Source organism: Engystomops pustulosus, chromosome 1, assembly GCF_040894005.1.
Source record: "Engystomops pustulosus chromosome 1, aEngPut4.maternal, whole genome shotgun sequence".
Taxonomy (NCBI): domain Eukaryota; kingdom Metazoa; phylum Chordata; class Amphibia; order Anura; family Leptodactylidae; genus Engystomops; species Engystomops pustulosus.
This window is the reverse complement of record NC_092411.1, coordinates 3,845,920-3,872,530: the sequence shown is the minus strand read 5'-3', so window position 1 is coordinate 3,872,530 and position 26,611 is coordinate 3,845,920. Positions and strand designations below refer to the sequence as shown.

Genomic DNA, 26,611 nt, shown 5'->3' with positions numbered 1-26,611 from the left:
TCATACTATATACTACATGATACTGTACTGTATACACTGCTACACCTGTAATCCCCTCCTCATACTATATACTACATGATACTGTACTGTATACACCGCTACACCTGTAATCCCCTCCTCATACTATATACTACATGATACTGTACTGTATACACCGCTACACCTGTAATCCCCTCCTCATACTATATACTACATGATACTGTACTGTATACACCGCTACACCTGTAATCCCCTCCTCATACTATATACTACATGATGCTGTACTGTATACACCGCTACACCTGTAATCCCCTCCTCATACTATATACTACATGATACTGTACTGTATACACTGCTACACCTGTAATCCCCTCCTCATACTATATACTACATGATACTGTACTGTATACACTGCTGCACCTGTAATCCCCTCCTCATACTATATACTACATGATACTGTACTGTATACACTGCTACACCTGTAATCCCCTCCTCATACTATATACTACATGATACTGTACTGTATACACTGCTACACCTGTAATCCCCACCTCATACTATATACTACATGATACTGTACTGTATACACTGCTGCACCTGTAATCCCCTCCTCATACTATATACTACATGATACTGTACTGTATACACTGCTACACCTGTAATCCCCTCCTCATACTATATACTACATGATACTGTACTGTATACACTGCTACACCTGTAATCCCCTCCTCATACTATATACTACATGATACTGTACTGTATACACTGCTACACCTGTAATCCCCCCCTCATACTATATACTACATGACACTGTACTGTATACACTGCTACACCTGTAATCCCCTCCTCATACTATATACTACATGATGCTGTACTGTATACACTGCTACACCTGTAATCCCCTCCTCATACTATATACTACATGGTGCTGTACTGTATACACTGCTACACCTGTAATCCCCTCCTCATACTATATACTACATGATGCTGTACTGTATACACTGCTACACCTGTAATCCCCTCCTCATACTATATACTACATGATTCTGTACTGTATACACTGCTACATCTGTAATCCCCTCCTCATACTATATACTACATGATACTGTACTGTATACACTGCTACACCTGTAATCCCCTCCTCATACTATATACTACATGATACTGTACTGTATACACTGCTACACCTGTAATCCCCTCCTCATACTATATACTACATGATACTGTACTGTATACACCGCTACACCTGTAATCCCCTCCTCATACTATATACTACATGATACTGTACTGTATACACCGCTACACCTGTAATCCCCTCCTCATACTATATACTACATGATGCTGTACTGTATACACCGCTACACCTGTAATCCCCTCCTCATACTATATACTACATGATACTGTACTGTATACACTGCTACACCTGTAATCCCCTCCTCATACTATATACTACATGATACTGTACTGTATACACTGCTGCACCTGTAATCCCCTCCTCATACTATATACTACATGATACTGTACTGTATACACTGCTACACCTGTAATCCCCTCCTCATACTATATACTACATGATACTGTACTGTATACACTGCTACACCTGTAATCCCCACCTCATACTATATACTACATGATACTGTACTGTATACACTGCTGCACCTGTAATCCCCTCCTCATACTATATACTACATGATACTGTACTGTATACACTGCTACACCTGTAATCCCCTCCTCATACTATATACTACATGATACTGTACTGTATACACTGCTACACCTGTAATCCCCTCCTCATACTATATACTACATGATACTGTACTGTATACACTGCTACACCTGTAATCCCCTCCTCATACTATATACTACATGATACTGTACTGTATACACTGCTACACCTGTAATCCCCTCCTCATACTATATACTACATGATTCTGTACTGTATACACTGCTACATCTGTAATCCCCTCCTCATACTATATACTACATGATACTGTACTGTATACACTGCTACACCTGTAATCCCCTCCTCATACTATATACTACATGATACTGTACTGTATACACTGCTACACCTGTAATCCCCTCCTCATACTATATACTACATGATACTGTACTGTATACACCGCTACACCTGTAATCCCCTCCTCATACTATATACTACATGATACTGTACTGTATACACCGCTACACCTGTAATCCCCTCCTCATACTATATACTACATGATGCTGTACTGTATACACCGCTACACCTGTAATCCCCTCCTCATACTATATACTACATGATACTGTACTGTATACACTGCTACACCTGTAATCCCCTCCTCATACTATATACTACATGATACTGTACTGTATACACTGCTGCACCTGTAATCCCCTCCTCATACTATATACTACATGATACTGTACTGTATACACTGCTACACCTGTAATCCCCACCTCATACTATATACTACATGATACTGTACTGTATACACTGCTGCACCTGTAATCCCCTCCTCATACTATATACTACATGATACTGTACTGTATACACTGCTACACCTGTAATCCCCTCCTCATACTATATACTACATGATACTGTACTGTATACACTGCTACACCTGTAATCCCCTCCTCATACTATATACTACATGATACTGTACTGTATACACTGCTGCACCTGTAATCCCCTCCTCATACTATATACTACATGATACTGTACTGTATACACTGCTACACCTGTAATCCCCACCTCATACTATATACTACATGATACTGTACTGTATACACTGCTGCACCTGTAATCCCCTCCTCATACTATATACTACATGATACTGTACTGTATACACTGCTACACCTGTAATCCCCTCCTCATACTATATACTACATGATACTGTACTGTATACACTGCTACACCTGTAATCCCCTCCTCATACTATATACTACATGATACTGTACTGTATACATTCGTGTCTGTGCAGTTGGTTCGAGCAGTTCGTTATGCAGTGGTTGGATGAGAATGAAGAGGTGTCCCTGGAGTTCCTGCACGGAGCCCTGGAACGGGACAAGAAGGACGGGGTAAGAAATCGAGCCCCAACCCATCATACATGTATAACATCCCCTGTATATAATGATATATGTACAGCCGGTATAACCTGGGGATCTCCTGTATATAATGATATATGTACAGCCGGTATAACCTGGGGATCCCTGTATATAATGATATATGTACAGCCGGTATAACCTGGGGATCTCCTGTATATAATGATATATGTACAGCCGGTATAACCTGGGGATCCCTGTATATAATGATATATGTACAGCCGGTATAACCTGGGGATCCCTGTATATAATGATATATGTACAGCCGGTATAACCTGGGGATCCCTGTATATAATGATATATGTACAGCCGTATAACCTGGGAATCTCCTGTATATAATGATATATGTACAGCTGGTATAACCTGGGGATCTCCTGTATATAATGATATATGTACAGCCGGTATAACCTGGGCATCTCCTGTATATAATGATATATGTACAGCTGGTATAACCTGGGGATCTCCTGTATATAATGATATATGTACAGCTGGTATAACCTGGGGATCTCCTGTATATAATGATATATGTACAGCCGGTATAACCTGGGCATCTCCTGTATATAATGATATATGTACAGCCGGTATAACCTGGGGATCTCCTGTATATAATGATATATGTACAGCCAGTATAACCTGGGATCTCCTGTATATAATGATATATGTACAGCTGGTATAACCTGGGATCTCCTGTATATAATGATATATGTACAGCCGGTATAACCTGGGGATCTCCTGTATATAATGATATATGTACAGCCGGTATAACCTGGGGAGCTTCTGTATATAATGATATATGTACAGCCGGTATAACCTGGGGATCTCCTGTATATAATGATATATGTCCAGCTGGTATAACCTGGGGATCTCCTGTATATAATGATATATGTCCAGCTGGTATAACCTGGGGATCTCCTGTATATAATGATATATGTGCAGCCGGTATAACCTGGGGATCTCCTGTATATAATGATATATGTACAGCCGGTATAACCTGGGGATCTCCTGTATATAATGATATATGTACAGCTGGTATAACCTGGGATCTCCTGTATATAATGATATATGTACAGCCGGTATAACCTGGGGATCTCCTGTATATAATGATATATGTACAGCCGGTATAACCTGGGGATCTCCTGTATATAATGATATATGTACAGCCGGTATAACCTGGGGATCTCCTGTATATAATGATATATGTACAGCCGGTATAACCTGGGGATCTCCTGTATATAATGATATATGTACAGCCGGTATAACCTGGGGATCTCCTGTATATAGTGATATATGTACAGCCGGTATAACCTGGGGATCTCCTGTATATAATGATATATGTACAGCCGCTATAACCTGGGGATCTCCTGTATATAATGATATATGTACAGCCGGTATAACCTGGGGATCTCCTGTATATAATGATATATGTACAGCCGCTATAACCTGGGGATCTCCTGTATATAATGATATATGTACAGCCGGTATAACCTGGGGATCTCCTGTATATAATGATATATGTACAGCCGGTATAACCTGGAGATCTCCTGTATATAATGATATATGTACAGCCGGTATAACCTGGGGATCTCCTGTATATAATGATATATGTACAGCCGGTATAACCTGGGGATCTCCTGTATATAATGATATATGTACAGCCGGTATAACCTGGGGATCTCCTGTATATAATGATATATGTACAGCCGGTATAACCTGGGGATCTCCTGTATATAATGATATATGTACAGCCGGTATAACCTGGGGATCTCCTGTATATAATGATATATGTACAGCCGGTATAACCTGGGGATCTCCTGTATATAATGATATATGTACAGCCGGTATAACCTGGGGATCTCCTGTATATAATGATATATGTACAGCCGGTATAACCTGGGGATCTCCTGTATATAATGATATATGTACCGCTGGTATAACCCGGGGATCTCCTGTATATAATGATATATGTACAGCCGGTATAACCTGGGGATCTCCTGTATATAATGATATATGTACAGATGGTATAACCTGGGGATCTCCTGTATATAATGATATATGTACAGCCGGTATAACCTGGGGATCTCCTGTATATAATGATATATGTACAGCCGGTATAACCTGGGGATCTCCTGTATATAATGATATATGTACAGCCGGTATAACCTGGGGATCTCCTGTATATAATGATATATGTACAGCCGGTATAACCTGGGGATCTCCTGTATATAATGATATATGTACAGCCGGTATAACCTGGGGATCTCCTGTATATAATGATATATATACAGCCGGTATAACCTGGGGATCTCCTGTATATAATGATATATGTACAGCCGGTATAACCTGGGGATCTCCTGTATATAATGATATATGTACAGCCGGTATAACCTGGGGATCTCGTGTATATAATGATATATGTACAGTCGGTATAACCTGGGGATCTCCTGTATATAATGATGTATGTACAGCCGGTATAACCTGGGGATCTCCTGTATATAATGATATATGTACAGCCGGTATAACCTGGAGATCTCCTGTATATAATGATATATGTACAGCCGGTATAACCTGGGGATCTCCTGTATATAATGATATATGTACAGCCGGTATAACCTGGGGATCTCCTGTATATAATGATATATGTACAGCCGGTATAACCTGGGGATCTCCTGTATATAATGATATATGTACAGCTGGTATAACCTGGGGATCTCCTGTATATAATGATATATGTACAGCCGGTATAACCTGGGGATCTCCTGTATATAATGATATATATACAGCCGGTATAACCTGGGGATCTCCTGTATATAATGATATATGTACAGCCGGTATAATCTGTTACATATGTTGCAGTCTTGCTGATGGAGTGTAAGTTGCTGTAACATTTGGGTGATGATTTTGGGATATTATGCAGGAGGTTCTTGGCAGGGAGCGTCGCTCAGCAGGGATTTAATTAATGGAATATGAAAAACCAGAATCACTAAAAGATTTTTTTTGCCTCAAGAATTAAAATGCTGGTTAACCCCTCCTGTGCCGTGCAGAAATCACATCGGATTCCTGCGTCTTCTGGGTTCTGCATGTGAATCCCTGTGATGGGCGGTGACCTCTGAACCTTGAGCTGTGGTTCTGTTGGACTCTACATAGGATACTCTTGTATACTCCAGGTGATGTGCAGTAACCCTTTCCTCTCCCGTTCCCTCTGCAGTTCCAGCAGACATCGGAGCACGCCTTGTTCTCGTGTTCTGTGGTTGACGTCTTCACCCAACTCAACCAGAGCTTCGAGATTATCAAAAAGCTTGAGTGTCCCGACCCGGTTATTGTGGCCCACTACATGCGGAGATTCGCTAAAGTGAGTGTCTTCAGGATTAAACATGGTCTGTGGATCCATCCTCCTCTCTGCTTCATGGTTTGGATAAGGTCCTGTGACCTTCAGTAGTGACAGGACCTTCACACATGCGGTCATGTGACCTGATCACTGCAGGTCCTTCAGTAGTGACAGGACCTTCACACATGCTGTCATGTGTCCTCAACTCTGCAGGTCCTTTAGCAATAACACAACCTTCACACATGTGATCAGGTGACCTTCTCTCTACAGGTCCTTCAGCAATTACACAACCTTAATAAATGTGGTCATGTGACATTATCTCTGCAGGTCCTTTAGTTGTAACTAGACCTCCACACATATAGTAATGTAACTGTATTTCTGTATGTTCTTCAATAGTAACAGGACCTGCAAACATGTAGTCATGAAACCGTATTTGTGTTGGTCCTTCAGTAATAACAGGACCCGCGCAAATATACTAATGTGTCCTCATCTCTGCAGGTCCTTCAGTAATGACAGGACCTTCCCAAATATACTAATGTGTCCTCATCTCTGCAGGTCCTTCAGTAATGACAGGACCTTCACAAATATACTGTTTCCTCATCTCTGCAGGTCCTTCAGTAATGACAGGACCTTCCCACACATGGTCATGTGACCTCATCTGTCAAGGTCCTTCACACAGATATACCAAGGATGTGTAGTTTGTAGCGAAAAAAGTGAGCATACGCGCCTGTGTGCGACATAGCCTGGGTGCGGCATAGCCTGGGTGCGGCATAGCCCGGGTGCGGCATAGCCCAGGTGTGGGAGAGAGGAGCACAATGTCCTGTCATGCGGTGGGTTATGATGTCTCATGGTCGTGTGATTTCCTCCCTTTAGACCATCAGTAAGGTGCTGCTCCAGTACGCCGACATCTTGTCCAAGTCCTTCCAGTCCTATTGCTTCAAAGAGAAGCTGGTGAGTATCGTCTTCATGGAGGGGTGCGCCCCCTGTGTACACCATGATGTGACCCCTGAATCTCTGATTTGGGGGTCCTATCAGGAAGGGTAACATTGCCCTTTCTCTCTTACAGCCTTGTATCCTCATGAACAATGTCCAGCAGCTTCGGGTGCAACTTGAGAAGATGTTTGAAGCCATGGGAGGGAAAGATGTGAGTATGAGTCATCGTGTCACACCTGGGGCTTATTCTCCATCATACTGGAATGTGACGCGTCTCTCTGAGCCTCTCTGTGTGACTCCTCTCAGATCACAGCACCCTTTTTATCAGTGGGGTCCCCTGCAGGAGTCCTCCGACCTCCACTGAGCGTAGATGGAGTCTGAGCCTCCCAGCAATCAGCACTATCCGGAGGATCAGTCTCATTACTCCCCAGACGTGTCGTATTTCCTGGGGTGGAGTGCGGGATTGATGTTTTATAGGATATTTTTATGTAGTTTATAGGAATCAGCGGAGAGAATCTTATGCAGGACATTTATTTCCAGTATTTTAAGGACCTTTTAGGGTGCAGTTAAGGCTCTGACGTGGGAGATGATTGGAGAGTAGTCCTCCATAGGAGTATCCAGGGCAATTATCAGGAATTTCATTCAGCCACATTGCCAGATTTTGGGGTAGGTTGGCCACTGACGAGTCACCAAATCACAGTAGCAGAAGGTGACACAAGTGCAGGCGATGGGGCAGCTCAGGGGAGGAGAGGCAGGCGATGGGGCAGCTCAGGGGAGGAGAGGCGGGCGATGGGGCAGCTCAGGGGAGGAGAGGCAGGTGATGGGGCAGCTCAGGCAAGGGGAGGCAGGCGATGGGGCAGCTCAGGGGAGGAGAGGCAGGCAATGGGGCAGCTCAGGCGAGGAGAGGCAGGCGATGGGGCAGCTCAGGGGAGGAGAGGCAGGCGATGGGGCAGCTCAGGGGAAGCAGAGGCAGGCGATGGGGCAGCTCAGGGGAGGAGAGGCAGGCGATGGGGCAGCTCAGGGGAGGAGAGGCGGGCGATGGGGCAGCTCAGGGGAGGAGAGGCGGGCGATGGGGCAGCTCAGGGGAGGAGAGGCGGGCGATGGGGCAGCTCAGGGGAGGAGAGGCGGGCGATGGGGCAGCTCAGGGGAGGAGAGGCGGGCGATGGGGCAGCTCAGGGGAGGAGAGGCGGGCGATGGGGCAACTCAGGAGAGGAGAGGCAGGCGATGGGGCAGCTCAGGGGAGGAGAGGCAGGCGATGGGGCAGCTCAGGAGAGGAGAGGCGGGCGATGGGGCAGCTCAGGGGAGGAGAGGCGGGCGATGGGGCAGCTCAGGGGAGGAGAGGCGGGCGATGGGGCAGCTCAGGGGAGGAGAGGCGGGCGATGGGGCAGCTCAGGGGAGGAGAGGCGGGCGATGGGGCAGCTCAGGGGAGGAGAGGCGGGCGATGGGGCAGCTCAGGGGAGGAGAGGCGGGCGATGGGGCAGCTCAGGGGAGGAGAGGCGGGCGATGGGGCAGCTCAGGGGAGGAGAGGCAGGCGATGGGGCAGCTCAGGGGAGGAGAGGCAGGCGATGGGGCAGCTCAGGGGAGGAGAGGGAGGCGATGGGGCAGCTCAGGGGAGGAGAGGCAGGCGATGGGGCAGCTCAGGGAAGGAGAGGCAGGCGATGGGGCAGCTCAGGAGAGGCAGGCGATGGGGCAGCTCAGACGAGGAGAGGCAGGTGATGGGGCAGCTCAGACGAGGAGAGGCAGGCTGATGGGGCAGCTCAGGGGAGGAGAGGCAGGCTGATGGGGCAGCTCAGGGGAGGAGAGGCAGGCTGATGGGGCAGCTCAGGGGAGGAGAGGCAGGCTGATGGGGCAGCTCAGGGGAGGAGAGGCAGGCGAGGGGAGGAGAGGCGGGCGATGGGGCAGCTCAGGGGAGGAGAGGCAGGCGATGGGGCAGCTCAGGGGAGGAGAGGCAGGCGATGGGGCAGCTCAGGGGAGGAGAGGCAGGCGATGGGGCAGCTCAGGCGAGGAGAGGCAGGCGATGGGGCAGGTCAGGCGAGGAGAGGCAGGCGATGGGGCAGGTCAGGCGAGGGGAGGCAGGCGATGGGGCAGCTCAGGGGAGGAGAGGCAGGCGATGGGGCAGCTCAGGGGAGGAGAGGCAGGCGATGGGGCAGCTCAGGGGAGGAGAGGCAGGCGATGGGGCAGCTCAGGGGAGGAGAGGCAGGCGATGGGGGGCAGCTCAGGGGAGGAGAGACAGGCTGATGGGGCAGCTCAGGGTAGGAGAGGCGGGCGATGGGGCAGCTCAGACGAGGAGAGGCGGGCGATGGGGCAGCTCAGACGAGGAGAGGCGGGCGATGGGGCAGCTCAGACGAGGAGAGGCGGGCTGATGGGGCAGCTCAGTCGAGGAGAGGCGGGCTGATGGGGCAGCTCAGTCGAGGAGAGGCGGGCTGATGGGGCAGCTCAGTCGAGGAGAGGCAGGCTGATGGGGCAGCTCAGGGGAGGAGAGGCAGGCTGATGGGGCAGCTCAGGGGAGGAGAGGCAGGCTGATGGGGCAGCTCAGTGGAGGAGAGGCAGGCTGATGGGGCAGCTCAGGGGAGGAGAGGCAGGCTGATGGGGCAGCTCAGGGGAGGTGTGAATTGTGGCAGGAATTCGAAGCTGAATAGTGGTGACAGATGTAATAGATGTGCAGCGCCCCCTGTGTTGCAGTTCCTGGCTGTGGATGATATTTGTGGCTCCTCAGCAGGTTCTCCCCGGCTCTTCCCTGGATGAGCCGCCTCTGCTCCTTTGATGCGAGCGATCGTGATGTCTCCGGCAGGAGATTCTAGAACAATGTCCTCCTGCTCCTATAACGAGCTCCTTAAATCCAACACAAAAGCTGCTCCGTGTCTGCGCTGAGAGCCCGGGTCACGCTCCAGACCGGCGGGGAATTCCCAGGAGACCTCGTCTGAGAGCTACACGAGGCGTTACAGCGCGTTCTGCTGTCTGTAATTTTAGATTTGGATGTTTCCTTTGTTGTAGTTGGATTCTGAGGCCAGCGACACCCTGAAGGAGCTGCAGGTGAAGCTGAACAACGTCTTGGATGAACTGAGCGCTGTGTTTGGTAACAGGTGAGTTAGTGGGGATCTAATACACAAAGTATTACATCTACATCTTGGTTTGCTGTCAGTGACTGGAAAACATTGGCCCACATGTACTAAGGGCCGTGCGTCAGTTTTCTGTTGGACTTTGCACGTTCTTTCTAGTGCAAACTGCTTGCACAGGTATTTATGAAGTGTCTGTGCCACATTTGTGTCGCCCGTGACCCTTTTGTGGCTCAGCTGCACTATTCTTCATGCGACAAAATTTCTGCACTGAAGGGGCGTCCGGTGCTCAGTCTGACCGTGCACCACATTTGTCATGCAAAGTCCAAAAGAAGTGTCACACGCCCCATGTGAAAGAGTCAACAAAATAAGAGTGGTGTCCTCTGTTGGAGCAGGGCAGGGGCCCCAGATTCATGAAGAATGTGCACCAGAAATCCTGAATCTGGCGCCTCCTGCACACTACACAAGATACTGCACATAGTATACACCCTGCCCATGGCACACCATTTGGGTCGCCCATGTGGGTCATTAACTTTCATCTTTTTTGTTTATTTGATATTTCCTCAGTTTCCAGTTCCGGATCGATGAATGTATTAAGCAGATGTCGGAGATCCTGGGCCACGTGAAGGGCACCGGGAACGTCTCCGCCAACGCCAGGAACACGGTGGCACAGGATGCTGACAATGTTCTCCGTCCACTGATGGACTTCTTGGATGGAAAGTGAGTGGGAAACGATTCTCTTGTATTCAGTCTCTTTCTCCAAATAGTTGGTCAATGATGGAAATTGATAAAAACATTACAGTATCAAACATGCAGTATACAATAGACGAGCACTCTGGTGTCAGGGGCACGGAGGGACAGTGTTGTCACCTTCTGAATATGTATTCTGCATGTCTTTTTTTTCAATTTTCCCCTTTAATGGAAACCAGAAGAGCTCTGGGGGTGTTAGCAGAGCTCCTCCGTGCTGTAGCATCTCTTTTACCCTGTCTCCCCCTGCCCCCTTGCTCCCTCTTTTTCTTCCCTCTGACTACATTACTCTCACAATATGTGTGTGTGTGGGTGGGTGAATGGGGGGATGGGGTGCTCCTCCCCAGTGTAATAGACTGTGAATCTGCAGCACAGAGGGGCTCTGGTAACACCCCCGGAGCCCTTCTGACTCATTAGCATAATTATAAAAGTTAATATTAGAAGGCAGGAGGCCATGGATAACAAATATAACAAGATACCACAGTCCCGGTGCCTGGACCTAGGAGTAATGTCCCTGGTTTATCAGGATGGGTTTTTCTTTAAGAGAAACTGACCTTATTGTTGCTAGAAAGTCATTTTAATGATTCCAGCCCTTATCGCTGGTCTTGGATCCTCCTGGTACCTGCGGGCGCTGGTTTTCTGATGCTGTGCTCTGCTCCCTGTAGTCTGACCTTATTCGCCACCGTGTGTGAGAAGACGGTCCTGAAGCGAGTCCTGAAGGAGCTGTGGCGGGTGGTGATGAACACGATGGAGAAGATGATCGTCCTGCCTCCCCTCACAGACCAGTCGGTGAGTACCAGCCTGTAGCTAGGGGTCCGAGGTCCGACCCGGCTACAGTACTGGTGTCTGATGAGATGGGAGTCCAGGTTATGGAGTTTGCATTGGACCCATGATCATCCAGCGGCACATAAGAGGTTATTGGTGACCCAGCAGTTCCTGGAATATTTCCTCCAACCTCCTGGAAATGCTGCGGCACAGCGGAGAGGACGTCCCAATGTACCGAACAGCAGCCGACACATCGTATCAGCTCCTTGTAACGTCCATCAGCAGGGATGAGCTGCGGGTCGTCAGTCGCCATTGTAAGGAGAGGGGCAGCACCTGCTCCGTAATGTCCTGCAGTAGTAATAACAAACCTGCACACCACTAAAAACCCTAATATTAATGTATCTATGGAAGGATCTATAGGGGGGTCAGTGGGCAGCAGCCCAGGTCATAGTCACATTTTAGGGTCCACACTTTGTGCCTTTTGAGGTACAGGAAGTGTTATATACTGTTCTAACCACTTTCTATTCTCCCGTTTCCTCCGGGTGGACCCCTCTTGTCATCAGTCGGTAAGTATGGGGGACCCTTGCCCTCCACGTCCCATATGTGACACCAGGAGACCTTGTGTCTGACCCTCCATGTGACGCATCTCATACAGCACAGAGGACAATCCCTTGGGATAACCCTGGATACCTGCATCCACCTACCTGAGCTTCATTACCACCGGCTCCGCATCCCCTCACCAAACCTGCCCTGACCTGGTCTGTAACTGGCTGAAGCTTCTAATACACAGGGTATAATATAGAGCAGGTGAGAGGGACACAGGCAGAGTATTCCGGAGGCGCATGATACAATAGGACTGTGCACATGACTAGTATCATACTAGGGGAAAGATTAGGATCCGGTTATTGAAATTACGGCTTAATGGGAACCTGACACCAGGTTTAACCCAACTAATCTCCCAGCCCCTCTACAATTCCCTATTTATGTGACATTTCATCCATTCCCCTACAATGAAAAAAAATTATCCTCCAAAGTCAGGCAAATATGACTCTTCTCAGCTCATTTTCCCATGAGACGAGTCAAGTTCAGTGGTTGCAGAGGGAGCGTCACTTAAGATGCCTCTATCTTCTATAGCACCTAGAAAGCTCCTGCTGGCGTCATATTAAAGATGAGATAAAAATATTCGGGACCTGGATCTTTTTCGGCAGCTCATATCTCCTGCTGTGCCTTTAGCTGTTTGTATCTCCAGTTCTGTAGCCATAAGCCTGATGTGATCTGAAATATGAGATTCCAATCTGTTAATATGCCACCAGCAGCGGGTTTCTAGGTGCTATAGAACTCTCCCCCTGCAACTACTAAACTTGACTCGTCTCATGTGAAAATGAGGTGAGAACAGTCATATTTTCTTCACTTTGGTGGAAACTTTTTATAGGTAAACGAGGGGAGGTTTAACATGACAGAGGGAGTCTTAGAAAGGACTTTTCATAACTGACTGGTAGTTTAGTGCAGTAAATCCTGATGACAGGTTCTCTTTCATATAGAAGTATCAGGCTATAAAGCACAAGTCTGAGCTGTAGTAAAAGCCTCCGGGTTCCTCATCATGTGGGGTCCTCGTCACCTGTGGGGGCCGCATACAGTGCTGAACACTCCCTACATTCCCTGGATTTGCTCCGGGTGTTGGAATCATGGACTCTCCTTCCTGGATTCCTCGTATTATTCCTTTTGTATCATTGGATTCTTTGTCTCAGATCTGATGGAAATCCCGGACAGTCGTAATAACGCTTTCTCTCCTATCGGCTACTTTAGGGAACGCAGTTGATATTCAGTGCGGCCAAGGAGCTGGGCCAGTTATCAAAGCTGAAGGTACCATAACCCTGCTGTTCTCTGTGCCGTGATATATAACGTAATGTCTCTGTACTGTTTGACTTCTTGCTTTATCACATAAGGTTCTGCTGCGTGTACTTTGTCTAAATTCTTTGCCATTTCAAGATCTCCGGTTGCTGTCAGTGAATTTTTCATTATTTACATCAAAACTTTTCCTGAGCAAGGTCTATTAACACAAGGGCAGGATCATTACACAGTGCGCAGTGCATGCTGGGAAAACGAACACATCAAGGACAAAGCCTCATTAGTGACGCTAATTACTGATAACTCCCTATTTAACCTTATAACAGGCCTTGCAGCATGACTCTGCGGCTCTGCTACATTGTAACGAGAGCTGCAGCTGTGTCAGAACAGCTTGAGATGGATACATTTACACACCATTAATAATGACATTCTGTGTCAGCAAGCAGAGATCTTACAAATATTATACAATACAATACAATATTATACAATATATCGAAACAAAATTCAGTAGTTCCATCTATGAGGCTGGATGGGGGAGGTGCAGTGGACTCTGGAGCCCTCTTGTGGCAGTGATGGGTCACTACAATCTGAAGCAGGTTACTAAATGATCCCATATCCAGAAGGGAATGAAAGAAAATGACTTTTTTTTTGTGCATAAAGAATCCTCCAGCGCCTTGTACTAAATCTCTTCCTTCCTTCCAGGATCATATGGTGAGAGAGGAGACCCGCAGCCTGACCCCCAAGCAGTGCGCTGTGATGGACCTGGCCCTGGATACCATCAAGGTATGGACTGTGTATATAGATATTACTAGGACCCCCCTGCTGCCGGACCCTGCACACATAGGACTGATCTTCCTCTTCCTTCCCAGCAATACTTCCATGCCGGAGGGAACGGCCTGAAGAAGACCTTCCTGGAGAAGAGCCCGGACCTGCAGTCTCTGCGCTACGCCCTGTCCCTGTACACACAGACCACAGACACCCTCATCAAGACCTTCGTACAGACACAGACGGCACAAGGTACACAACTCTGCAGCGCCCTCTGCTGGTCACCGGGCAGAGAGCAGTCAGCTACAGTCTAGAGGGGTCACCCACCTACTGCAAAAGATTGATGTTTGTTTAATGAAAAGTTATACAATTTTCTAATATACTTTCTGTGTAAGCCGCGCACCTGTGTGACATCACATGACCAGGGATATAACGAGCCGTGCACCTGTGTGACATCACATGACCAGGGATGTAACGAGCCGTGCACCTGTGTGACATCACATGACCAGGGATGTAACGAGCCGTGCACCTGTGTGATATCACATGACCAGGGATATAATGAGCCGTGCACCTGTGTGACATCACATGACCAGGGATGTAACGAGCCGTGCACCTGTGTGACATCACATGACCAGGAATATAATGAGCCGTGCACCTGTGTGACATCACATGACCAGGGATATAACGAGCCGTGCACCTGTGTGACATCACATGACCAGGGATGTAACGAGCCGTGCACCTGTGTGACATCACATGACCAGGGATGTAACGAGCCGTGCACCTGTGTGACATCACATGACCAGGGAAATAAGGAGCCGTGCACCTGTGTGACATCACATGACCAGGGATATAACGAGCCGTGCACCTGTGTGACATCACATGACCAGGGATATAACGAGCCGTGCACCTGTGTGACATCACATGACCAGGGATATAACGAGCCGTGCACCTGTGTGACATCACATGACCAGGGATATAACGAGCCGTGCACCTGTGTGACATCACATGACCAGGGATATAACGAGCCGTGCACCTGTGTGACATCACATGACCAGGGATATAACGAGCCGTGCACCTGTGTGACATCACATGACCAGGGATGTAACGAGCCGTGCACCTGTGTGACATCACATGACCAGGGATGTAACGAGCCGTGCACCTGTGTGACATCACATGACCAGGGATATAACGAGCCGTGCACCTGTGTGACATCATATGACCAGGGATGTAACGAGCCGTGCACCTGTGTGACATCACATGACCAGGGATATAACGAGCCGTGCACCTGTGTGACATCACATGACTAGGGATATAACGAGCCGTGCACCTGTGTGACATCACATGACTAGGGATATAACGAGCCGTGCACCTGTGTGACATCACATGACCAGGGATATATAACGAGCCGTGCACCTGTGTGACATCACATGACCAGGGATATATAACGAGCCGTGCACCTGTGTGACATCACATGACCAGGGATATATAACGAGCCGCGCACCTGTGTGACATCACATGACCAGGGATATAACGAGCCGTGCACCTGTGTGACATCACATGACCAGGGATATATAACGAGCCGTGCACCTGTGTGACATCACATGACCAGGAATATAACGAGCTGTGCACCTGTGTGACATCACATGACCAGGAATATAACGAGCTGTGCACCTGTGTGACATCACATGACCAGGAATATAACGAGCTGTGCACCTGTGTGACATCACATGACCAGGAATATAACGAGCCGTGCACCTGTGTGACATCACATGACCAGGGATATAACGAGCCGTGCACCTGTGTGACATCACATGACCAGGGATATAACGAGCCGTGCACCTGTGTGACATCACATGACCAGGGATATAATCAGCCGTGCACCTGTGTGACATCACATGACCAGGGATAGAAAGAGCCGTGCACCTGTGTGACATCACATGACCAGGGATAGAAAGAGCCGTGCACCTGTGTGACATCACATGACCAGGGATATAACGAGCCGTGCACCTGTGTGACATCACATGACCAGGAATATAATGAGCCGTGCACCTGTGTGACATCACATGACCAGGAATATAATGAGCCGTGCACCTGTGTGACATCACATGACCAGGGACATAACAATCCCTGCACCTGTGTGACATCACATGACCAGGGATATAACGAGCCGTGCATCTGTGTGACATCACATGACCAGGGACATAACGAGCCGTGCATCTGTGTGACATCACATGACCAGGGATATAACGAGCCGTGCATCTGTGTGACATCACATGACCAGGGATATAACGAGCCGTGCACCTGTGTGACATCACATGACCAGGGATATAACGAGCCATGCACCTGTGTGACATCACATGACCAGGGATATAACAAGCCGTGCACCTGTGTGACATCACATGACCAGGGATACAATGAGCCGTGCACCTGTGTGACATCACATGACCAGGGATATAACAAGCTGTGCTTCTGTGTGACATCACATGACCAGGGATATAACGAGCCGTGCATCTGTGTGACATCACATGACCAGGGATATAACGAGCCGTGCACCTGTGTGACATCACATGACCAGGGATATAACAAGCTGTGCTTCTGTGTGACATCACATGACCAGGGATATAACAAGCTGTGCTTCTGTGTGACATCACATGACCAGGGATATAAGGAGCCGTGCACCTGTGTGACATCACATGACCAGGGATATAACGAGCCGTGCACCTGTGTGACATCACATGACCAGGGATATAACAAGCTGTGCTTCTGTGTGACATCACATGACCAGGGATATAACAAGCTGTGCTTCTGTGTGACATCACATGACCAGGGATATAAGGAGCCGTGCACCTGTGTGACATCACATGACCAGGGATATAACGAGCCGTGCACCTGTGTGACATCACATGACCAGGGATATAACAAGCTGTGCTTCTGTGTGACATCACATGACCAGGGATATAACGAGCCGTGCATCTGTGTGACATCACATGACCAGGGACATAACAAGCTGTGCACCTGTGTGACATCACATGACCAGGGACCGGTGTTAAGCCACAGAAAGTAAACTATGAAGCTTCTTATAGAATGACAGCAAGCAGAGATTTGGGAAACACCCAGGAATTGATACAGAAAATACATTGGATAACTTTTCTTTATACAAAGAATAACAATTATTTGCTGAATGTGGGCGACCCCCGAGGTGTATATATATATAGTGTATATCCTAAAGCCTTCAGTGTAATATTTACAATTATTACTCAATATCTGGATAGCAGATACTATAAGATACAATACTAATAGAAAATACCAACATAGAAGCTCCAGGGAGATCTGCTGCTCAGGAGACCAGGAAAGTTGGGTGACAGCTAGTTTGAAGCATCATAGTCGCCATATTAGTTGTCACTCAGCTTTCCCCAAACCAGATATTCCCCTGCACGCTCCCTGTCTCTGCATGTGCCAGTCAGTCTGTGTAAAGCATGTCGTTGTCTCTGTATAACTCTCTCTTCCTCTTCTCCCGGCTGCTGTCTCTTGGTGTCTCAGTGCATGATGGGAAGGGTATTAGGTACACGGCTAATGAGGACATTCACCCCGAGAAGGGTATGTGTGATAGTATCCTTGTAGTATGTCCTCTCCCCTCCTGCACCTCCACCAATCACTTCCATAGCTTTACTCTTAAAGGGGGTTTCCATCTTATGGGTCAGTAGGTGGTTCTGACCTTCTGGACCTCCTCTTTTACTATGAATGTACCAAGAGATGTACACGTGTCTCCTCCTATAGTTACATGTAGTTTTTATCCTCCGGAGCTGCATTCACAATTCTGCAAGCTTAGAATATCACATTATCGGATCGCTGTGTGCGACGCCTCTGATCCGATATGTTGTGCGCAGGTCCGTGGCCTCGCTGTGCATGATGGGACTAGTGCAGGGTCTGTCGCTCCGGATCCTTTGTCTTGTTTGCTCTCCGTTCTGTGTGTCAGTGTAGGGCGCAGGTCACATGACCAGGTTTGGGCCAAGTTTTGTCTGGATTTACCAGCACAAATTCGGCATCACAGTAGCCATGCGGGATTGGGCTGATAAATGCAGGGACCAAGCGTCCTGATCTGAAACCATTCAAACCCAAACTGGGACTTGTAGACGTCTCATGTTCTTGTGTCGTTCTATGTCACGTGGAAACCAGAGATGAGGAATCATCTTACATATGACACACATAATAATATCTAGTAACTATGCAACTTGACCAGGGGTCCCAGTGTTTCCTCTGGGGTCTAAGCCTGATGGTGCAGTGGTCCCCAACCTCCGGGCTCTGGCCCAAATCCAAACCACAGAACACTCATCCACCAAAACAGAACTCGCCTTTCCCTGCTCCCCTGAAGCCACCGGAGTCGTCTCCTCTCCTCTGCGTTTCGGCTGTACGCGGCTCTGGAGCCGGCAGATGTAATGATGTCATCACGTGGCGTCTGCAGCCTTCAGAGCTGTGTATAGCCCCGCACAGAGGAGAAGGAGGGGGAATATAATGGAGGCCAAAGACATAAGAAGGGAGGGGGGGTTGTATAATCCCCCCTTTTCTGTCACCTGCCCTTATAAGTAGGGGGCACTATAAAGGGGAGCTGCAAGAAAGCACCAGGAAAGAGGGTATAACAAGGAGGAGCTGCAGGGAAGGGGGTATAACCAGGAGGATCTGCAGGGAAGGGGGTATAACCAGGAGGAGCTGCAGGGAAGGGGGTATAACCAGGAGGAGCTGCAGGGAAGGGGGTATAACCAGGAGGAGCTGCAGGGAAGGGGGTATAACCAGGAGGAGCTGCAGGGAAGGGGGTATAACCAGGAGGAGCTGCAGGGAATGGGGTATAACAAGGAGGAGCTGCAGGGAAGGGGGTATAACCAGGAGGATCTGCAGGAAAGAGGGTATAACAAGGAGGAGCTGCAGGGAAGGGGGTATAACCAGGAGGATCTGCAGGGAAGGGGGTATAACCAGGAGGATCTGCAGGGAAGGGGGTATAACCAGGAGGAGCTGCAGGGAAGGGGGTATAACCAGGAGGAGCTGCAGGGAAGGGGGTATAACCAGGAGGAGCTGCAGGGAAGGGGGTATAACCAGGAGGAGCTGCAGGGAATGGGGTATAACAAGGAGGAGCTGCAGGGAAGGGGGTATAACCAGGAGGATCTGCAGGAAAGAGGGTATAACAAGGAGGAGCTGCAGGGAAGGGGGTATAACCAGGAGGATCTGCAGGGAAGGGGGGTATAACCAGGAGGATCTGCAGGGAAGGGGGGTATAACCAGGAGGATCTGCAGGGAAGGGGGTATAACGAGGAGGAGCTGCAGGGAAGGGGGTATAACCAGGAGGATCTGCAGGGAAGGGGGTATAACCAGGAGGATCTGCAGGGAAGGGGGTATAACCAGGAGGAGCTGCAGGGAAGGGGGTATAACCAGGAGGAGCTGCAGGGAAGGGGGTATAACCAGGAGGATCTGCAGGGAAGGGGGTATAACCAGGAGGATCTGCAGGGAAGGGGGTATAACCAGGAGGATCTGCAGGGAAGGGGGTATAACCAGGAGGATCTGCAGGGAAGGGGGTATAACCAGGAGGATCTGCAGGGAAGGGGGTATAACCAGGAGGAGCTGCAGGGAAGGGGGTATAACCAGGAGGAGCTGCAGGGAAGGGGGTATAACCAGGAGGAGCTGCAGGGAAGGGGGTATAACCAGGAGGAGCTGCAGGGAAGGGGGTATAACCAGGAGGAGCTGCAGGGAAGGGGGTATAACAAGGAGGAGCTGCAGGGAAGGGGGTATAACACGGAGGATCTGCAGGGAAGGGGGGGGTATAACAAGAAGGAGATGCAGGGAAGGGGGTATAACAAGGAGGAGCTGCAGGGAAGGGGATATAACAAGGAGGAGCTGCAGGGAAGGGGATATAATAAGGAGGAGCTGCAGGGAAAGGGGTATAATACAGGGGAGCTGCAATAAAGAGGGTATAACAAGGAGGAGCTGCAGGGAAGGGGGTATAACAAGTGGGAGCTGCAGGGAAGGGGGTATAACAAGTGGGAGCTGCAGGGAAGGGGGTATAATAAGTGGGAGCTGCAGGGAAGGGGGTATAATAAGTGGGAGCTGCAGGGGAGGGGGTATAACAAGGAGGAGCTGCAGGGAAGGGGGTATAACAAGGAGGAGCTGCAGGGAAGGGGGTATAACAAGGAGGAGCTGCAGGGAAGGGGGTATAACCAGGAGGAGCTGCAGGGAAGGGGGTATAATACGGGGGAGCTGCAGGGAAGGGGGTATAATACGGGGGAGCTGCAGGGAAGGGGGTATAATACAGGGGAGCTGCAGGAGAGGGTGCACTGTAGGAGGGGGCATTACATAGGTTAGGGTTAGGTACGGGGTAAGGGTGGGGTACACAGTTTCTTTTTCTGGGACTACGGGGAGGGCCCACTGATCCCTGGAAAAAATATTGTCATGCAGCTGTTTTTCAAGGATTGGGGATCAGTGATCTAGTGGATCGCTGATGATGTTCTACATGACCCAAACCCTTTAAAATGTTGACTTTTTGAGTAACATCATCGCTTATACTCCATTCACCCCCAAAGCTGCATTCACACAGGTCTCTAGTTAGTGCTCATGCTGCAGGGCTTTACACTCGCACATTGAGGGGAGGACTATCTATGTACAGAAATCTCCTATATACATGAATATTTATGTATATATCCAGGAATCTGGATTGCTCCAGGACCTTGGGAAGTTCTAGGGGTCCATATACCCCCGTTTAGCTTGTGAGTGGCCCCCCGGGACCAGGGGACAACAATGGAAGTGACATCCTGCGGTGTGAGGAGGCCTCTCATTGGCTGAAGCAGGACCTGGGAAATGCTGGGGGGTCTTTGATGTCTATAATTACTATTTTATGGATTTTGAGTCTTGCGCAGCTTTGGTTGTGAGTAGAGTATAAGATAGGATGTATCTAGTATCTAGACTAGTGCAGAGGTGGGGGCGACACGTATAGGACACCTCCTGGCTGCTGTACATCCTGCACCCACAGATCTATCCCATTTATTAACCACTTATTGTAACAACGTCTTCGTCTTTTGTAGGATCCGGGGTGGAGGATCCCGTGGGAGAAGTGTCCATACAGATAGATCTCTTCACCCACCCGGGGACCGGAGAACAGAAGGTGACGGTGAAAGGTGCGAGACCCTGTATAGTATATTGTATCCAGCCTGTAGGGGGCGCCCTCTTATTATACCCCTCTCTGTGTCTCCTATAGTGGTGGCGGCCAATGACCTGAAGTGGCAGACGACGGGGATGTTCCGGCCATTCGTGGAGGTCACAATGATCGGACCTCATCAGAGCGACAAGAAGAGGAAATTCACCACCAAATCCAAGAGCAACAACTGGGCCCCAAAATACAACGAAACCTTTCACTTGTGAGTGTCCTGGGGAGATTACAACATACAAATCACAATTTACAAATCACCCAAAAGAAACGAAAATCACGTGTCAACCAAAATGTAACAGTCACAACCAAGTGATAAGAATGCAAATCAATCAAAATGTCTGTTTTATACTCACAATTCTTTGCTGGGAATAAGTTTTGTGTAAAGTGAATGACGGATTGAGTTGCAGTCTTACCCTTGGCACAGTCACATCCAGAGCTGCAGTCATCTCTCGTTATATAATTTCTGATACTCCAGTCACATCCAGAGCTGCAGTCATCTCTCCTTATATAATTTCTGATACTCCAGTCATATCCAGAGCTGCAGTCATCACTCGTTATATAATTTCTGATACTCCAGTCACATCCAGAGCTGCAGTCATCTCTCCTTATATAATTTCTGATACTCCAGTCATATCCAGAGCTGCAGTCATCTCTCGTTATATAATTTCTGATACTCCAGTCATATCCAGAGCTGCAGTCATCTCTCGTTATATAATTTCTGATACTCCAGTCACATCCAGAGCTGCAGTCATCTCTCCTTATATAATTTCTGATACTCCAGTCACATCCAGAGCTGCAGTCATCTCTCCTTATATAATTTCTGATACTCCAGTCACATCCAGAGCTGCAGTCATCTCTCCTTATATAATTTCTGATACTCCAGTCACATCCAGAGCTGCAGTCATCTCTCCTTATATAATTTCTGATACTCCAGTCACATCCAGAGCTGCAGTCATCTCTCCTTATATAATTTCTGATACTCCAGTCACATCCAGAGCTGCAGTCATCTCTCCTTATATAATTTCTGATACTCCAGTCACATCCAGAGCTGCAGTCATCTCTCCTTATATAATTTCTGATACTCCAGTCACATCCCGGGATTCAGTATTAACCATGACATACACTTAGCCCAAGTTGTTCTAGAGGCATTAGATAATCTCCGATACTCCGATCACATCCAGAGCCTGTAGTTTTATTCTTAGATGATTGCAGCTCTGGATATGACTGCAGTATCTGAAATATAATGACTAAGAATAAAACTACAAGCTCTGGATGTGACTGTAGTATCTGACATGATATAATGGCAAAGATAAGACTGCATATCTGGATATGACTGCAGTATCTGAAATATAATGACTATCGTTACATCATTTCTGATACTCCAGTCACATCCAGATCTACAATCATTTATCTATTGTTATACCATCTTAGATGACTGCAGCTCTGCGTGCGACTGGAGTATCAATCTGACGTTGTATCATCTCTGATACTCCAGTCACATCCAGAGCTGCAGTCTTATCCTTGTCATTATATCATGTCAAATACCACAGTCCCATCCAGAGCTGCAATCATCTATCGTTATATAATTTCTGACATTCCAGTAACATCCCGGGAGGGAGTATTATTAATAACATACTCTTAGCTAACATTGTCATAAAGTCATTAGTTAATCTCTGATAATCTGGTCACATCCAGATCTACAATCATTTATCTATTGTTAAACCATCTTAGATGACTGCAGCTCTGCGTGCGACTGGAGTATCAATCTGACGTTGTATCATCTCTGATACTCCAGTCACATCCAGAGCTGCAGGCTTATCCTTGCCATTGTATATTCTCTCATATTCCAGTCACATTCAGAGTTGCAGTCTCATATCTGAGAGTACTTCTTAAATGCTCTCCCACAATTCCTTGCTCTAAGGGATAAGAAAACAGTAACTATTTATTCCAAGCTTGGTGATTCATGAATAGAAGATATTCTTGTAATAACTCTATGGGGGGCAGTATACACATCACGCCGGGGCCCGACTGGTATATCGCCCCCACCAGGAGAAACGGCGCAGCTACAGGACCAGGGGAATGTAGTGTGAACGCGGGTGAATACAGGAGCAGATTTGTATGTGCAGAATATTTTTGGCTGACCCTTTTGCATGTTGTTCTAGAGCAGTTACTATTCCGGGCGGCTGTTACATTGTATTACTGTGTGTTCTATGATTTGTCCTTCTTGTCTCCACCCTGTAGCATTCTGGGTAATGAGGACGGGCCGGAGTGCTACGAGCTGCAGGTGTGTGTGAAGGATTACTGCTTTGCCCGTGAGGACCACGTGTTGGGGATCGCGGTGATGCAGCTGCGGGACATTGCGGATAAGGGAAGCTGCGCCTGCTGGTGTCCGCTGGGCCGCCGCGTCCACATGGACGAGACCGGACTGACCATCCTGCGGATCCTCTCCCAGAGGACCAACGACGAGGTGGCCCGGGAGTTTGTGAAGCTGAAGTCGGAGACTCGCTCTACAGAGGAGGCCAGCTGAGCCCGCGCCTCGCCCATGTGCCAATTCTCTCGCTGCCTCCGAGTCTCCCGTCCCGCCAGCCGCACAAGAGGACGGGAGCGGGAAACCGTCAGCAAGCAGGAGGCGCCCGGCGTCTTGTACATAAGATATTTATATGAAGTGACTGGCCGGTGCCTGCTGTACTATCCACACGACTGTTATGGCAGTAAGTCACCGCCTGCTGTGGGTCTGGTCCTTCTTAAAGGCACGGGCAGGCGTTCCCCACACGCCAACGACTCCTCCGCCGTCTTACGTTACGTCGTCGTCTTTTTTTTATTTAACATATTTAAAGAACTCGTCACTTTTTAAGGTCACATCATTTTAGGGTCCGTAAGGGGCCACGTTGTTACTCCTCCTTTCCTCTCCGCAGGGGCCGGCGGTAGAATAGCGGATGAATCAGGAGAAACGCCCCTTTAAGGAAGTGTTACAGTAACTCTATGTATAACGTGCCATATGCTACTCGGCTGGTGCTCCGCCACGTCTCTTACAGCTGGAAGGTGGATAGTTTTTTTTTGTTTTTTTTAATTAATATTTTGCACTAATTTTGGGGGATTGTGGTGTCTGGACTCAGCGTCAGATCTGCCTGTGGGTGAGAAGAACAAGATGCTGAGGATGGAGGCCCCTCCCCCTATCGTTGTATTATAAGGTGTAATTACAATACGTCCCACTCCCGTCTTATCTACATTGTACAGACGAGACCCCGATCCCCTCCCCTGGACGAGACTGAAGTCCCATCCCCCTCCCCCGGTGCTGCCGCCATGTGGCACAAGGGTCCAGTGAGTGTAAAGGGTGAGAACATAACGTAGACTTGTTATCGTACGCGCCATTGTCACCGACCACATAGCTCCGCCCTCAATAAAGATCCTTATTGCAGAATCTAGTCTGATGGAGTCTATGGACATATAACTTCTGCGAAGCAGCTATCATGTGACTAATACCAGCCTATGACTGAATACTACACACATCACATGACCACCGCCAGCCTATGACTGAATACTACACACATCACATGACCACCGCCAGCCTATGACTGAATACTACACACATCACATGACCACCGCCAGCCTATGACTGAATACTACACACATCACATGACCACCGCCAGCCTATGACTGAATACTACACACATCACATGACCACCGCCAGCCTATGACTGAATACTACACACACACATCACATGACCACAGCCAGCCTATGAGTGAATACTACACACATCACATCACATGACCACCGCCAGCCTATGACTGAATACTACACACACACATCACATGACCACAGCCAGCCTATGAGTGAATACTACACACACACATCACATGACCACCGCCAGCCTATGACTGAATACTACACACACATCACATGACCACCGCCAGCCTATGTCTGAATACTACACACACATCACATGACCACAGCCAGCCTATGAGTGAATACTACACACACACATCACATGACCACGGCCAGCCTATGAGTGAATACTACACACACACATCACATGACCAGCGCCAGCCTATGACAGAATACTACACACATCACTTGACCACGGCCAGCCTATGAGTGAATACTACACACACACATCACATGACCAGCGCCAGTCTATGACTGAATACTACACACTTATCACATGACCACCGCCAGCCTATAACTGAATAGTACACACATCACATGACCATCGCCAGCCTATGACTGAATAGTACACACATCACATGACCATCGCCAGCCTATGACTGAATAGTACACACATCACATGACCACCGCCAGCCTATGACTGAATACTACACACATCACATGACCACCGCCAGCCTGTGACTGAATGCTACACACATCACATGACCACCGCCAGCCTGTGACTGAATGCTACACACATCACATGACCACCGCCAGCCTATGACTGAATGCTACACACACATCACATGACCACCGCCAGCCTACGACTGAATTCTGCACACATCACATGACCACCGCCAGCCTACGACTGAATACTACACACACATCACATGACCACCGCCAGCCTATGACTGAATACTACACACATCACATGACCAGTGCCAGCCTATGACTGAATACTACGCACATCACATGACCAGCGCCAGCCTATGACTGAATACTACACACATCACATGACCACCGCCAGCCTATGACTGAATACTACATACACATCACATGACCACCGCCAGCCTATGACTGAATACTACATACACATCACATGACCACCGCCAGCCTATGACTGAATAGTACACACATCACATGACCAGCGCCAGCCTATGAGTGAATAATCTATGGCCAAACACCTTTTATTTTACACATCTGTTCTTCATCAGTGCACAGTATATTATCTGAATGTGGTGATGGGCATAACACAGGTGTAGACCCGTTCTGAGA

General features: G+C 48.3%; 1 protein-coding gene across 8 annotated transcripts in view; it reads left to right on the top strand.

Moving 5' to 3' along the window:
- Positions 1-25,111, top strand: part of UNC13B (unc-13 homolog B) — a 295,618-nt gene extending 270,507 nt beyond the window's left edge. For 5 of the 8 annotated variants that reach the window (XM_072132773.1, XM_072132775.1, XM_072132774.1 and 2 more), the window contains 14 exons: positions 2,943-3,039; positions 6,269-6,412; positions 7,262-7,339; positions 7,455-7,532; positions 10,316-10,404; positions 10,945-11,097; positions 11,790-11,913; positions 13,696-13,752; positions 14,440-14,520; positions 14,607-14,754; positions 18,043-18,099; positions 21,566-21,658; positions 21,739-21,898; positions 23,932-25,111. In XM_072132773.1, coding sequence (XP_071988874.1) covers positions 2,943-3,039; positions 6,269-6,412; positions 7,262-7,339; positions 7,455-7,532; positions 10,316-10,404; positions 10,945-11,097; positions 11,790-11,913; positions 13,696-13,752; positions 14,440-14,520; positions 14,607-14,754; positions 18,043-18,099; positions 21,566-21,658; positions 21,739-21,898; positions 23,932-24,217 — 1,645 coding nt within the window. In that variant the 3' untranslated portion in view covers positions 24,218-25,111. The remainder of the gene's footprint in view (positions 1-2,942; positions 3,040-6,268; positions 6,413-7,261; positions 7,340-7,454; positions 7,533-10,315; positions 10,405-10,944; positions 11,098-11,789; positions 11,914-13,695; positions 13,753-14,439; positions 14,521-14,606; positions 14,755-18,042; positions 18,100-21,565; positions 21,659-21,738; positions 21,899-23,931) is intronic. The other 3 variants (XM_072132778.1, XM_072132776.1, XM_072132780.1) reach the window with 1 other exon arrangement.
- The last annotated feature ends 1,500 nt before the right edge of the window (positions 25,112-26,611 follow it).